A 12,742-nucleotide genomic window follows, 5' to 3' on the forward strand; every position below is an offset into this window, starting at 1 on the left:
TTCACTTTGGATGTTTTAACTACAGAAAGAAAAAAAAAAAAACATTCTGTGTAGAAAAACACCAGACATCAAAAGTTCTTCAAATATCGAAATAGGTAAAATCTGGTGTCTAATGGGCCTTATTATTTAAAATCCCAGAGTACAGATCACAGGTTGGAAAGATAAAAAGCCATATTCAGGTAAGAATGATAACTACAAGAAGTCTAACAGCATTAGCTACCTTAACAAATACATAGTTCATTAAAGCTGCTAGTCCAATGTATTGACAGTTGATAAAACAGAACAAAGTACCAAGACTTATGATCACGTTACCGTAAGCAATTGCAGAAACACTCAGTATTCACTGCTTATCAAGCTTCGAGTCATAAATACCAAGAACTCCAAAAAAATTTCTCCATAGCACCTATTCCAAATAGAATCTGTTTCAAAAATGGATTTCCCTGTGTTTTTTCACTTATTTGCTTTTTTTTTTGTTCATTTGCTTATCTGAAGATGTTTAAAAAACAGAAATTACCTGAAAGGGATGTTAGACTATAAGAAATGACAGTTTATTCTGTCAATATTGGCTTAAATCAGTACCGTGAGTGAAACAGTGCCTCTATCCTATCCTATCTTTGAGGATAAGAATGATTGATACATTGTGAAAAAAAAACAACACTGCATTTAAAGAGGAAAACAACAATTTGAGGAAAGACCCTTTATTATTTAACTCAGATGAAAAATGTTAAAAAAAAAAATTTTTTTTTTTTTTTTTGCAAACACCATATTCCCACTGCAATTTAGGAACTCACTTGATGTGCAAAGGAATTTGGGTACTGTTAGCTTTAGATGATTCATTTGGGAATTTAAGAATGAAGAAGTGCTTTTCCTCCGGCGTCTGGGGCTTTCCGTACATGCCGGACAATTAAAGACTTAATTACTGGCATGCTACAGAAGAAGAAAAACATGCAGAAACATATTTTTGAGGTGGCTCCAAAATGAAAGCATCTCCAGAATAGTGCCTGAATCTGGTCCAGAACATATATTCCAGAGGGGTGGAAGATGGCGGCGTGAGTAGAGCAGCGGAAATCTCCTCCCAAAACAACATATATCTATGAAAATATAACAAAGACAACCCTTCCTAGAATAAAGACCAGAGGACACAGGACAATATCCAGACCACATCCGCACCTGAGAGAACCCAGCGCCTCGCGAAGGGGGTAAGATACAAGCCCCGGCCCCGCGGGAGCCGAGCGCCCCTCCCCCCAGCTCCCGGCGGGAGAAGAGCAGGCGGAGCGGGAGGGAGACGGAGCCCAGGGCTGCCGAGCGCCCAGCCCCAGCCATTCGAGCCAGAGTGCAGGGCCCTCGATACTGGGAAAACAGGGCAGCAAGAACAGTGAGCGGGCACTGGAGGCTGGGCGACTGAGGGCATAAGAAAAGCGCGCGACCATTTTTTTTTTTTTTTTTGCTTTTTTGCTGTATTGTTTTGGCGAGCGCTTTTTGGAAGTCTTAAAGGGACAGGGACCCCAATACTAGGGAAACAGGGCAGAAAGACCGGTGAGCAGAGGCCTGAGGCTGGCACCGGAGAATAAAGAAAAACGAACGACCACCTTTTTTTTTTTTTTAATTAAAAAAATTTTTTTTTTTTTTTTTTTAATTAAAAAAATTTTTTTTTCTTGTTTTTTTTTTTTGTGGTCGTTGTTTTGTTTTGGCGGGTGCTTTTTGGAAGTCTTAAAGGGGCAGGGCGGGTCACTTAATCCAGAGGTAGGGAATCCGGGATCTCTGGGCACTATAACCCCTGGGCTGCAGGGAGCAGGGAGGCCCCTTACGGAGATAAATAGCCTCCCAGCAGCTCCTGCTCCAACGCGACTCCACCATTTTGGAGTAGCTGCCTGAGCCAGGCCACGCCCACAGCAACAGCGGAGATTAACTCCATAGCAGCCGGGCAGGAAGCAGAAGCCCTGTCTGCGCGCAGCTGCGCAGCACAAGCCACTAGAGGTCGCTGTTCTCCCAGGAGAGGAGGGCCACAAACCAACAAGAAAGGAAGTCTTTCCAGCCGTCACTCGTCCCAGTTCTGCAGACTATTCCTATCACCATGAAAAGGCAAAGCTACAGGCAGACAAAGATCACAGAGACACCACCAGAGAAGGAGACAGACCTAACCAGTCTTCCTGACAAAGAATTCAAAATAAGAATCATAAACATGCTGACAGAGATGCAGAGAAATACGCAAGAAAAATGGGATGAAGTCCGGAAAGAGATCACAGATGCCAGAAAGGAGATCGCAGAAATGAAACAAACTCTGGAAGGGTTTATAAGCAGAATGGATAGAATGCAAGAGGCCATTGATGGAATTGAAATCAGAGAACAGGAACGCATAGAAGCTGACATAGAGAGAGACAAAAGGATCTCCAGGAATGAAACAATATTAAGAGAACTGTGTGACCAATCTAAAAGGAACAATATCCGTATTATAGGGGTCCCAGAAGAAGAAGAGAGAGGAAAAGAGATGGAAAGTATCTTAGAAGAAATAATTGCTGAAAACTTCCCCACACTGGGGGAGGAAGTAATCGAACAGACCACGGAAATACACAGAACCCCCAACAGAAAGGATCCAAGAAGGGCAACACCAAGACACATAATAATTAAAATGGCAAAGATCAAGGACAAGGAAAGAGTGTTAAAGGCAGCTAGAGAGAAAAAGGTCACCTATAAAGGGAAACCCATCAGGCTAACGTCAGATTTCTCAACAGAAACCCTACAGGCCAGAAGAGAATGGCATGATATATTTAATACAATGAAACAGAAGGGCCTTGAACCAAGGATACTGTATCCAGCACGACTATCATTCAAATATGACGGTGGGATTAAACAATTCCCAGACAAACAAAAGCTGAGGGAATTTGCTTTCCACAAACCACCTCTACAGAACATCTTACAGGGACTGCTCTAGATGGGAGCACTCCTAGAAAGAGCACAGCACAAAACACCCAACATATGAAGAATCGAGGAGGAGGAATAAGAAGGGAGAGAAGAAAAGAATCTCCAGACAGTGTATATAACAGCTCAATAAGCGAGCTAAGTTAGGCAGTAAGATACTAAAGAGGCTAACCTTGAACCTTTGGTAACCACGAATTTAAAGCCTGCAATGGCAATAAGTACATATCTTTCAATAGTCACCCTAAATGTTAATGGGTTGAATGCACCAATCAAAAGACACAGAGTAACAGAATGGATAAAAAAGCAAGACCCATCTATATGCTGCTTACAAGAAACTCACCTCAAACCCAAAGACATGTACAGACTAAAAGTCAAGGGATGGAAAAACATATTTCAAGCAAACAACAGTGAGAAGAAAGCAGGGGTTGCAGTACTAATATCAGACAAAATAGACTTCAAAACAAAGAAAGTAACAAGAGATAAAGAAGGACACTACATAATGATAAAGGGCTCAGTCAAACAAGAGAATATAACCATTCTAAATATATATGCACCCAACACAGGAGCACCAGCATATGTGAAACAAATACTAACAGAACTAAAGGGGGATATAGACTGCAATGCATTCATTCTAGGAGACTTCAACACACCACTCACCCCAAAGGATAGATCCACTGGGCAGAAAATAAGTAAGGACACGGAAGCACTGAACAACACAGTAGAGCAGATGGACCTAATAGACATCTATAGAACTCTACATCCAAAAGCAGCGGGATATACATTCTTCTCAAGTGCACATGGAACATTCTCCAGAATAGACCACATACTAGGCCACAAAAAGAGCCTCAGAAAATTCCAAAAAATTGAAATCCTACCAACCAACTTTTCAGACCACAAAGGCATAAAACTAGAAATAAACTGTACAAAGAAAGCAAAGAGGCTCACAAACACATGGAGGCTTAACAACACGCTCCTAAATAATCAATGGATCAATGACCAAATCAAAATGGAGATCCAGCAATATATGGAAACAAATGACAACAACAACACTAAGCCCCAACTTCTGTGGGACACAGCAAAAGCAGTCTTAAGAGGAAAGTATATAGCAATCCAAGCATATTTAAAAAAGGAAGAGCAATCCCAAATGAATGGTCTAATGTCACAATTATGGAAATTGGAAAAAGAAGAACAGATGAGGCCTAAGGTCAGCAGAAGGAGGGACATAATAAAGATCAGAGAAGAAATAAATAAAATTGAGAAGAATAAAACAATAGCAAAAATCAATGAAACCAAGAGCTGGTTCTTCGAGAAAATAAACAAAATAGATAAGCCTCTAGCCAGACTGATTAAGAAGAAAAGAGAGTCAACACAAATCAACAGTATCAGAAACGAGAAAGGAAAAATCACGACGGACCCCACGGAAATGCAAAGAATTATTGGAGAATACTATGAAAACCTATATGCTAACAAGCTGGGAAACCTAGGAGAAATGGAAACTTCCTAGAAAAATATAACCTTCCAAGATTGACCCAGGAAGAAACAGAAAATCTAAACAGACCAATTACCAGCAACGAAATTGAAGAGGTAATCAAAAAACTTCCAAAGAACAAAACCCCCGCGCCAGATGGATTTACCTCGGAATTTTATCAGACATACAGGGAAGACATAATACCCATTCTCCTTAAAGTTTTCCAAAAAATAGAGGAGGAGGGGATACTCCCAAACTCATTCTATGAAGCTAACATCACCCTAATACCAAAACCAGGCAAAGACCCCACCAAAAAAGAAAACTACATACCAATATCCCTGATGAACATAGATGCAAAAATACTCAACAAAATATTAGCAAACCGAATTCAAAAATACATCAAAAGGATCATACACCATGACCAAGTGGGATTCATCCCAGGGATGCAAGGATGGTACAACATTCGAAAGTCCATCAACATCATCCACCACATCAACAAAAAGAAAGACAAAAACCACATGATCATCTCCATAGATGCTGAAAAAGCATTTGACAAAGTTCAACATCCATTCATGTTAAAAACTCTCAGCAAAATGGGAATAGAGGGCAAGTACCTCAACATAATAAAGGCCATCTATGATAAACCCACAGCCAACATTATATTGAACAGCGAGAAGCTGAAAGCATTTCCGCTGAGATCGGGAACTAGACAGGGATGCCCACTCTCTCCACTGTTATTTAACATAGTACTGGAGGTCCTAGCCACGGCAATCAGACAAAATAAAGAAATACAAGGAATCCAGATTGGTAAAGAAGAAGTTAAACTGTCACTATTTGCAGATGACATGATACTGTACATAAAAAACCCTAAAGACTCCACCCCAAAACTACTAGAACTGATATCGGAATACAGCAAAGTTGCAGGATACAAAATCAACACACAGAAATCTGTGGCTTTCCTATATACTAACAATGAACCAACAGAAAGAGAAATCAGGAAAACAACTCCATTCACAATTGCTTCAAAAAAAATAAAATACCTAGGAATAAACCTAACCAAAGAAGTGAAAGACTTATACTCTGAAAACTACAAGTCACTCTTAAGAGAAATTAAAGGGGACACTAACAGATGGAAACTCATCCCATGCTCGTGGCTAGGAAGAATTAATATCGTTAAAATGGCCATCCTGCCCAAAGCAATATACAGATTTGATGCAATCCCTATGAAACTACCAGCAACATTCTTCAATGAACTGGAACAAATAATTCAAAAATTCATATGGAAACACCAAAGACCCCGAATAGCCAAAGCAATCCTGAGAAAGAAGAATAAAGTAGGGGGGATCTCACTCCCCAACTTCAAGCTCTACTATAAAGCCATAGTAATCAAGACAATTTGGTACTGGCACAAGAGCAGAGCCACAGACCAATGGAACAGACTAGAGAATCCAGACATTAACCCAGACATATATGGTCAATTAATATTTGATAAAGGAGCTATGGACATACAATGGCAAAATGACAGTGTCTTCAACAGGTGGTGCTGGCAAAACTGGACAGCTACATGTAGGAGAATGAAACTGGACCATTGTCTAACCCCATATACAAAAGTAAACTCAAAATGGATCAAAGACCTGAATGTAAGCCATGAAACCATTAAACTCTTGGAAGAAAACATAGGCAAAAACCTCTTAGACATAAACATGAGTGACCTCTTCTTGAACATATCTCCCCGGGCAAGGAAAACAACAGCAAAAATGAGTAAGTGGGACTATATTAAGCTGAAAAGCTTCTGTACAGCAAAAGACACCATCAATAGAACAAGAAGGATCCCTACAGTATGGGAGAATATATTTGAAAATGACACATCCGATAAAGGCTTGACGTCCAGAATATATAAGGAGCTCTCACGCCTCAACAAACAAAAAACAAATAACCCAATTAAAAAATGGGCAGAGGAACTGAAGAGACAGTTTTCCAAAAAAGAAATACATATGGCCAACAGACACATGAAAAGATGCTCCACATCGCTAATTATCAGAGAAATGCAAATTAAAACTACAATGAGGTATCACCTCACACCAGTAAGGATGGCTGCCATTCAAAAGACAAACAACAACAAATGTTGGCGAGGCTGTGGAGAAAGGGGAACCCTCCTACACTGCTGGTGGGAATGTAAGTTAGTTCAACCATTGTGGAAAGCAGTATGGAGGTACATCAAAATGCTCAAAACAGACTTACCATTTGACCCAGGAATTCCACTCCTAGGAATTTACCCTAAGAACGCAGCAATCAAGTTTGAGAAAGACAGATGCACCCCTATGTTTATTGCAGCACTATTTACAATAGCCAAGAATTGGAAGCAACCTAAATGTCCATCAATAGATGAATGGATAAAGAAGATGTGGTACATATACACAATGGAATACTACTCAGCCATAAGAAGAGGGCAAATCCAATCATTTGCAGCAACATGGATGGAGCTGGAGGGTATTATGCTCAGTGAAACAAGCCAAGCGGAGAAAGAGAAATACCAAATGATTTCACTTATCTGTGGAATATAAGAACAAAGGAAAAACTGAAGGAACAAAACAGCAGCAGAATCACAGAACTCAAGAATGGACTAACAGGTACCAAAGGGAAAGGGACTGGGGAGGATGGGTGGGTAGGGAGGGATAAGGGGGGGAGAAGTAGGGGGGTATTAAGATTAACATGCATGGGGGGGTAGGAGAAAAGGGAGGGCTGTACAACACAGAGAAGGCAAGTAGTGATTCTACAACATTTTGCTATGCTGATGGACAGTGACTGTAAAGGGGTTTATAGGGGAGAGCCTAGTAAACATAATATTCGTCATGTAAGTGTAGATTAGTGATAGAAAAAAAAAAAAAAAAAAAAGGGCATTTTCTGTGTGGTAACCTCCAACGAGTTCTACAGAAGGGTATAAAGGGCATATAAAAGTGTAGGCAAAGGGTCTGTTTGTGTTTATACAGAGGATCAAAGCCTAATTGGGCTACCCCGAAAATGAACTAAGATATGATATGAAAAAGAACTTCCAACATCTGCACTCTCTGGAAGACTCATGCCAGAAGATGATCATCAAAAAACCCCAACAAAGATCCACGCACTGCTACAGCTGTAGATGCACTCATCCCACCAGTTCCTGGACTTGCCATGGGAATGAGGAAGGAGATATCTAAGCTGGCCTGTGCATACAGTAAAACAACAAAATTGGACTGGATCTATACTGTTGGAACTCAACCAAGAATTTGGAGAAGTGCAAATTGTAGCGCTCCAAAGTCTTACAACTACAAACTATTTACTGTTAAAAGAACATATGGCATGTGAACAATCCCCAGGAATGGGTTGTTTTAATTTGTCTGATTTCTCTCAGACTGTTCAAGTTCAGTTGGACAATATCCACCATATCATAGATTTCACAAATCATTCACAAATGCCTAAGGTGCCTAACTGGTTTTCTTGGTTTCACTGCAGATGGCTGGTAATTACAGATATGCTTTGGTTATGTAACTATACTCCTATTATGTTAATGTGTGTGTGCAATTTAAGTAGTAGCTTAAAACCTGTACATGCTGAAGTTACTCTACAAGAAGATATATCAAAGAAATAATCAATCTTCCCATGTTTTCTTCCGCCTGCTACTTCTATAGCTTTTCTTCTTCCTTCCTAATTACAACCCTTAAATAGAATTCGTGCCTCATATCAAATTTACCGAGTATCATAATTCTTCCAAGTGGTAAAGATACCTCAAGACAAATGCTGGGCATAGAAGCCACAGGGCATAAATATGCAAAGAAGTAAAAAGCTAACTTTTTCAAACAATAAGGCTTCTCTCTCACTTACCAACTTTACATTTCCCTGTATGGCCCCGGAAGATGACTGGTTAGCCAGAGACGGGTAAGATTCCTCAAGGGAGGAACAACCTAAGACAGGCACAGTCGCAGGGGGGCCATCAGGTGAGAAATTGGGGATCAACAGAGGTGAGGCTTAGAACCTCACCCCCCCGTTGTGAGAGAAATGTTCTGCATACGTGGATGTTTTATTGCCCTGGTCTAGCTTGGATTAACACATAGTCTACAGGCACACACCTGATCATCTACACGTGCTCTCTTACAACACTAAACTATGTTTTCTACCTTTATCTTGTATCTACCTACCACTTCAGCATTTTATTAAAAATAATAATAATAAAGAGAGAAAAGTGGTATCCACATATAAATCAAGTATAAAAACCAAATGAGTATTCATATTTGAACTGACTGTTTAGAGTTCATAATGCATGAGCAAAACCGAAAGTTTCTGTGATGACTGCCCTTGTACTGTTCACTATGTAACTTATTCATTATGTAAGAATTTGTTCTACATGTAAAAACTTGTTTGTTATGCCTCAGAAGATTGGAGACTGACAAAAATTAGGCTTGGGGTGGATTAATGATTGTGCATTGAGCATTGACTCCCCTATACAGAATTTTATTGTCGTTAACAACCATTTGATCAATAAATATGAGAGATGCCCTCACAAAAAAAAAAAAAAAAAAAAAAAAAAAAAAAGGACAGACTTCCAATGGTAAAATAAATTAGTAACCGGGATGTAATGTATAGCTTAAGGAATATAGTCAAGATATTGTAACAGCCTGGTAGGGTGATAGCTGGAACCTAGAATTATGTATATAAATGTTCTACCACTGTGTTGTACACTTGAAACTCATGTAATGTAATGCTGTGTGTCAACTACCCTTCAATAAAAAATAATTATTTAAAAAAAAAAAAAAAAAAAAAGAAAAAAAAAAAAAAAAAGAATGAAGAAGTACCTGACATTCTTCAGTGACACCTGTTTAAAGAAGATGTATTATTTATAGGAGAGAAACTAGAATGCAAACTCCATGGATGTAACTGCAGTTTTCAGAACATAAGATTAGAATATAAAATGTTACAATTATACTTGAGAAAAATCACACTTTTAGCTTGAAACAATAATCCATTAAAGAGGTCCTTTACATTACCCCTACCTCATGATAAACATAGAGACTATGAACAAATGTCTTATGTAGAAATGCACTGCTATCTTCATACCTTTCCAGATGGTTTATCCAGTTTGGATTCAACTGGGGTAGCCAGCGTTAATGATTTTTCTTTTATCTGGTGGAGGTTTAGAAAGAAAGAAAAACTCCTCACATCTTCATAAAATTCAATGATATTACATATTTTAAATAAATCATTATAATATTAATAGCCTTAGTCATGTTCTGAATACCTGCTCTATGCCAGAAACTATGTTGTATGTGTTATGCCCTTTTTCAGAATAGCATAAATAATGGTAATCCCACTTAGTGATGTGGAAAGCAAGGCTCAGAGAGGTTAAGTAAATTTTTCCAGGTTACACAGTAAAGGAAAGAACCAAGACTTAAATCCAGACTGCCATCTCTTTCTTCATTACTCTTGGCTACCTCTCCAAGGGCAAACAGACAGTCTTTGCAACACCCATGATTCTTTCTATAAATGGCTAGCATCTGAAGTAGCTGTTCAAATGATCTATGGAAGACTTGTCCAGAATCAGCCAGAGGGCACATATACTCTTTCTCCAGAGGGCTTGTGATGTCTCCTTTGAAAACCTCCCATAGCAATTCATGCATATGTCATGACTGTTTTACTTCTGGCAAAATAGCCAGTATCCATGTTGAAAGCTGAAAGAAATGCTTATTAAAACGCTCAAATTTATTTGCTTTATTTCAAACATGTAAATCTTGAAGGTAAGATCTTCAAATCACATTTCAATTTTCTTGGTACTGACACCAAGCCTTACACATGGCAGGTGCTCAATAAATATTTATTGAAGATACGAATTTTAAAGTCATTTTTGATATCCTGCTCACTCTATATCCTTTAGATGTGTGCCCTTCACAAAATCTCACACGTGAACAGCATTACCAAATGATAGGTTTCCGAGTGTGGTAGCACTGGAACCCTAAATTGGTGATGAGAACCAGACTTGAAGCCTAGGCTGGCATGAGTCTTCACTGCACGTACGTTTCTCTAAGAGACACCTGGTGAGCATCGAGGCCCATGCGCATGACCGCTGCCTCCACACACTCACCTTGTCATTTGGTCTGCCAGATGCCGCAGCCACTCCAGCAGCACCCTCTCCACCAGGGGGAGCTGTGTCCTGTGGTTTAGTCTTGGGGTGGGGGGTGTGGGGGAGGATAAAAGATAAACAGGACTAAATTCCTTTGAATGACTATCTTTGAGATCATGCATTTTGAATGTCACTACTGGGCGAGTTCACCCTCATAAACACCCTGGAGAGGAAAGGTTCCTGGCTTCTATTGCACCTGTGCAGTGCTGGGCACCACACAAGCCTGGACTCAAGAGCTTACAAATCCCAGCAGGTAACACAAATAGTGAATTGGGCCAGGTAGGGATGGTGGTAAGTTGGAGCACAGGTACCAGGTATAAAGCTATAGTCAACTGTTGCCATGTGAACCCAGCTACCAGACATGATTTTTCAAGAGAAGCTAGAAATTTGGATTTTATGTGAAATATCCTTACTTTAATTGGTGGCAACTAATTAAAATAATTTTAATAATGTTGTAAGCCAAACAAAATAGATTTGAACAAAATACACAGGGCTGCATTTAACTGGTGGGCCACAGATTCACTATCTTTTACATGAAGTACATTGCTAAGCAGGCCTAGTTCTTGTCTTCCAAGAGCTCTCACTGGAAAAGTTCTTCTGAAAGATGCTTTATTCTAATAGTCGGCCCCCACTAGCTCTAGAAATGTGGAATCTATTTCTGATTTTTGGCTGTATAAGTTGATCCCTTCTAGGACAAGACTGTTTAGGACTTCCATGTAAAGAGCAGATCATGCAGAGCCATCTGTGTTTCCACAGCTCACAAGGAGAGGCATCCAGGAGGCAGCCTTAATCCCAAGTTTCCCGCCTGAGAGACTCTAGAGCCTGCTGCCTTATAGTCATGACTGGGCACTGCTGGGCAGTGGAAGAAGACTGGATGGCATAGTTGCAAAACCAGTAAAATGAGAGCACCAAGTCTTTATAATGCAAGATACATTCAGCAGAGCTCCACAGATTCACTGACACATGTCAGTGTAGACAGAGGACCTGCATTTTATTCCCTAGTTGATGTTCATGTTTCCTACCTATCTATATGATTTATTTACCTTTGGTTTTGTTGATTTCTCTGAAGTTGGCTGCTCACTTGATCTGGAAACTGCTTTTTCAGTATGAGCATGTTTGCTTCCTGTATCTGATGCAAGCTTGGGTTGGCTTTTTGGCTGAAACACACACACACACACACACAGTTAACAAGATGGTGAATACTGATACTTTTCTCTATGGAACAGTAAGTGTTACCAGTTGTGTTTTATGAAGTTTTAAATTGTTTAAATTTTAAATTAGTGTGCTATGAATATGATAAAATTTAATTTTTGGTACGAAATGTGATATAAATGCAAATCCATCTCCCCTGCAAGAATCACAGGCGTAAAGTGCAAATTCCATTGTTGTCACAAGGTGGCACCATTTCAGCCAGAATAACAAATACCAGTAAGTCTTGAGTGATAGGTGAGAATTTTCTCTCTCACACAGAAAAAAGACTTCACCTTCTGATACCAAGTCCTAATGATGATCACTTACCTCTGTGTGTTCCTTTGGCTTTACTTCTTGGGATTTTTTCTCAGAAACTACAGATGGCTGTCAATTTCAAAACATAAAATCTCAATTACATTGGAGTCCATTGTTTTCATATTTCCAAAGAGGCTCAAGAGCAAAGTTCCCAATTAGACCATCCTATCTGTCTCAGGAAAGGCCCACCTAGAGAAGCAGACCTGTGCTTTCTGGTCAACAGTAATCCCACCAACAGTCTCATAATAACAATTACAGGAGAATAATGAAAAACTTAGTATTTTTTCCAGAATGATTGTTCAATAGGTATGAATTCCAAAATGATTGTTTCCTACAATTCATGCAGATCATTTGGTAACTGCAGATCCTTTCACAGAGAGGTCAAATGATCACTGTGACCTCTGACTTGTTGATAGGGTGTCCTACTTTAAAGTTTAAAACAACATTTTCTTTCACAGAAGATGAAGAACATTGTGTTTTCTTCAATTTAATGATTTGAATAGTATTTTGACCTTAATACTTTGTATATATTCTATTACAAACAGAAAAGGAGGCATCCCCAGAAACCCAATTCTCCTGAGATTGGGCAGATAACCAAAGCCATGTACATATGGAGCAGAGACAACTTCCATGTAGCTGCTGAGCTCTTCCTCTATAGCACACCATAGAATTACATCCTCAGGAGCGACCAAGAGGCC

General features: G+C 39.5%; 1 protein-coding gene across 19 annotated transcripts in view; it reads right to left on the reverse strand.

Annotated features, from left to right (window-relative positions):
- Positions 1–12,742, reverse strand: part of CAST (calpastatin) — a 128,621-nt gene that overhangs the window by 47,422 nt on the left and 68,457 nt on the right. For 17 of the 19 annotated variants that reach the window (XM_057493141.1, XM_057493197.1, XM_057493152.1 and 14 more), the window contains 4 exons: positions 12,057–12,113; positions 11,582–11,695; positions 10,500–10,580; positions 9,479–9,544 (listed from right to left, as the gene is read on the reverse strand). In XM_057493141.1, coding sequence (XP_057349124.1) covers positions 9,479–9,544; positions 10,500–10,580; positions 11,582–11,695; positions 12,057–12,113 — 318 coding nt within the window. Of the gene's footprint in view, positions 1–9,478; positions 9,545–10,491; positions 10,581–11,581; positions 11,696–12,056; positions 12,114–12,742 lie in introns of those variants that run through there. The other 2 variants (XM_057493164.1, XM_057493195.1) reach the window with 2 other exon arrangements.

This window comes from Manis pentadactyla, chromosome 2 (assembly GCF_030020395.1).
Source record: "Manis pentadactyla isolate mManPen7 chromosome 2, mManPen7.hap1, whole genome shotgun sequence".
In the NCBI taxonomy this organism is placed as follows: domain Eukaryota; kingdom Metazoa; phylum Chordata; class Mammalia; order Pholidota; family Manidae; genus Manis; species Manis pentadactyla.